The sequence below is a fragment of the Ranitomeya variabilis genome, chromosome 3, assembly GCF_051348905.1.
Source record: "Ranitomeya variabilis isolate aRanVar5 chromosome 3, aRanVar5.hap1, whole genome shotgun sequence".
NCBI classification, from domain to species: domain Eukaryota; kingdom Metazoa; phylum Chordata; class Amphibia; order Anura; family Dendrobatidae; genus Ranitomeya; species Ranitomeya variabilis.
The window spans coordinates 38,512,568-38,516,032 of record NC_135234.1 but is presented as its reverse complement, the minus strand read 5'-3'; the positions used below and the strand labels follow the sequence as shown (position 1 = coordinate 38,516,032).

Genomic DNA, 3,465 nt, shown 5'->3' with positions numbered 1-3,465 from the left:
TGGTTTAATGTGTATGGGGGCATCAGCCCACTTGATGGTTGGGGAGATGTTGATCATTCAAGACATGCCAGTCTTTCTCATAGAGAACACAGGAGCGCTTAGTCCTTTGTATGGGAGAGAATCTGCTGAGATGGCTGTCAGCTGAACAACAGACCATTGCATCGATTGTCGAACAGCCATTTAATGTGTATAGCTGGCTTTAGTGCAAGCAGAAAGATATAATTAATATCTGAAAAAATAGATTATCTATCTATCTATCTATCTATCTATCTATCTATCTCTATCTATCTATCTATCTATCTATCTATCTATCTATCTATCTATCTATCTCTATCTATCTATCTATCTATCATCTCTCTATTAATCTATCTATCCCAAATCTATCTATCATCTATCTATGTATCTATCTTTCTCAGTCTTAAATAAGGCTCTGTTCACACTCTGTTCGGACGTTCTATTTCGCTGTAGTATTTTAGGAATAGACAAACAGAATAAGTGATCAGTTTAATCAGTTATGCAAATGAAAACAGAGAGGCGCCATTGCTTTTTATGGGGGTAGTTTGATATTTGTTTTATAGGACACAATGGGGCCCCTCTGCTTCCGCTTGCATAACTAATCACTTGTTCCAAAAATCATATGGAGAAATGAAAGGTCCAAACAGTCTGTGATCGTTGCCTTGTTTCAAGATTATTTGTAGACATTTAATAAGATGTAATAAGAATATACTATACTGTATAAAATCGTTTCAATCTGGACACAAGGACTACAGATATTCTCTACATAGCCTCCTGGTCAGTGCCCGCTCTGAAGGCAGCGGTGGCAGCCAATTACAGCTTTCCCCAATGTCTGACTCTGGAATGGGCAGTCTCTTCCTTTGGTTTATCAATGACTGATTGAGAACAAGCCTTACACTGATTTTCACAATCGCTTTCCTCTGAACACCTTGCAGAATTCTTCAGCCTTCCAGCTGGTGAGATGTTTCTTAGAAATCTCTAAGCTGATAGACACAGTGTGGAGTATGCAGATCTGCAGGTTCATAGAAAACAGAGAGAAGATGATGAGACATTGTCCAGGTGACGTGCCAGGTGGCAAAGTTACCCTAGAACATTCGTCTGTTTTCAGGCACCCTCCTTCTCTTCTAACCACGAATGAGAGCAAAGACAAGATTCTGTCCACTGTTAGTCTGCACAGATGTGGAAGGCAGAACAGAGAAGTGAAAGAAGAGCAGCAGCAGCTGAGGAAGAAGATAAACAGTAGAGAAAGGAAGAGAATGCAAGACTTGAACTTGGCCATGGATGCCTTACGAGAGGTCATCATGCCCTACTCTGCAACTCACTGCCAGAGCTCACCTGGAAGAAAATTGTCCAAGATTGCCACCCTACTGCTAGCCAGGAACTATATACTGTTACTGGGAAGTTCTCTTCAAGAATTGCGCAGGATCATTGGAGACATGAGTGGCCCTGGACCCAGGTTGCTACTGGCAGGCTTGCCCTTATTTGCTACTCCTGGGTCAGTGTTCTTCTCGCCCAGCTCTGGTGCCAACGGTGGGGAGCCTCATCGGTCCAGCAAGTTGCACTCACTTTCCCTGGAGGAACAGCATTGCTCAGCATTCACAGTACCTGGGGGAAGCAGTCTTTGCGCCTGCACCGTCTGTAGGTTTACTCGCTTCATTCCAACCAGCCTCAATATAAAAGCCATTCAACTATCCAAATGAGACAAAGCCGCCATCACTTGAGTCATAAATGAATTTGGACTTTTTGCAAAAGTGGCAAAACTAGTAATAGGAGGATGCCACCTGCGATTCTTCTACCAGCGCCAATTCATGACCTGTCGGGATGGAAGGACACCACAAAATTGGTAGTGAAGCGTCTGCTTACTCAATATCGCCATCAATCGGTCAATTAAAGGGGTAATCCAGTTTCAGCAAATAAAGTTTATTATTATTATTATACAACATTTCAATATACTTTTATATACTGTATTCATTTCTCAGTTTTTGTCCAAGATCTCTACTTGCTATCATTTAGTAGGAACCTTCATTGTTTATCTTTATAGGGTTTAAATCTATCCTGGTCATGGGATCCACGGTTGGTAAGGGCCAGAGGTGCACCCGTGTGTGTTACAGGGGTATAAAAGCTAATAAAAGCTCCCTACTGAATCACAGCTAGCAGAGATCTCAGTGAGAGATTGGTACAGAAAGTTTCATTGGAAAATTCTAGAACTTTTCATCATTTATTTGCTAAAATACAGAATATAGGAAAGTATAAGAATTTGGAAAATTATGGATGGGGTCAATATAGCCCTTATATAGCAACTGTCATTAAGAAATTTCCAAATGTTTGGGATTTATTCACCTGTACCTATAAGATGCTCTTGGCATAGAGAGTTGTGGTTACGTAGGGCGACTGCTTTATATATTCACACTATTAGATTTTATTACTTTCCCTGGATTTCTTTTACACTTTTTACTATATTTTCTGACTTTTAAGCTTTGTTTATAAATGTTTCTTTAAATTGTTTTATTTTATCAGTACAAAGTAGAAACTTCACAATACGTTTCTGCAAAAATTGACAAATGGCACCAAAAACCCACCGCAATAGGTCTCCCGAGAGCGAAACATACACGGATCATGATGTGTATAAGAACAAAAACTAACTCCTTAATGGGGGCTTTATATAGTTTTATACATTTTTGGATATTGTGTATACAGTTGAGGGAGAAAAACCCATCAAAGTAGCGTCAGTAATGTAAAATGCTAATGAAACCGTCAGTGTTGGTGACATGCGTGATATCATTGGAATATGTCGGTTCATTTCTGATCTCCTGTTAAATACTTTGGATTATATTTTTGTACTTTTTGTATTAACACTGTATGTTAATATGTACATTTTTTTTTTGCATTTAGTACATTTTGCTTGTGATAAAATCCGCACTTGTGTCTTTTTTTTATACATATATATATATTTCATTGCGCTAATAAAATATTGTAAAATCATGTTCTCAAATGTGTCTGCGAAACATTGACTTTCTGTTTTGTTGGATTGTGCAACTTCAGTACCGGAGTATTACTTTTCATCTGGGATTTCTTTTTTTTTTCTTATTTCTGTTTTTTTTTTTAACTTGGATCCTCCATGATCATCATATAAATAGGTAATAGATAATAGAAGGGGTCCTGATCATGGGCCCCCAAGGATATTAAACATGTCCTAGAACAGGAAGCACAGCACATGTAAAATAGATAATAGATAGATAGATAATAGATAGATAATAGATAGAAAGATAGATAGATAGATAGATAGATAGATAATAGATATATAATAGATAGATATATAGACAATAGACAGATACTAGATAGATAACAGATAGATATACAGTATAATAGTTAGATAATAGATAACAGATAGATAGATAAATAATAGATAGATAATAGATGATTGATAGATAGATAATATATAGATAATAT

The 3,465-nt window shown here is 37.5% G+C and overlaps 1 protein-coding gene across 1 annotated transcript; it reads left to right on the top strand.

The window, feature by feature from the left end:
* The first annotated feature begins 925 nt into the window (after window positions 1-925).
* On the top strand, window positions 926-3,001 carry OLIG1 (oligodendrocyte transcription factor 1). Its single transcript, XM_077299397.1, has one exon. It carries the CDS (start codon window positions 1,020-1,022, stop codon window positions 1,713-1,715), a length of 696 nt encoding a protein of 231 aa, XP_077155512.1. The 5' UTR covers window positions 926-1,019; the 3' UTR covers window positions 1,716-3,001.
* Window positions 3,002-3,465: the final 464 nt, after the last annotated feature.

Coding starts and splice junctions, on each gene's coding strand:
- OLIG1 (XM_077299397.1), top strand. CDS start 1,020: ATGCAGATCTGCAGGTTCATAGAAAACAGAGAGAAGATGATGAGACAT.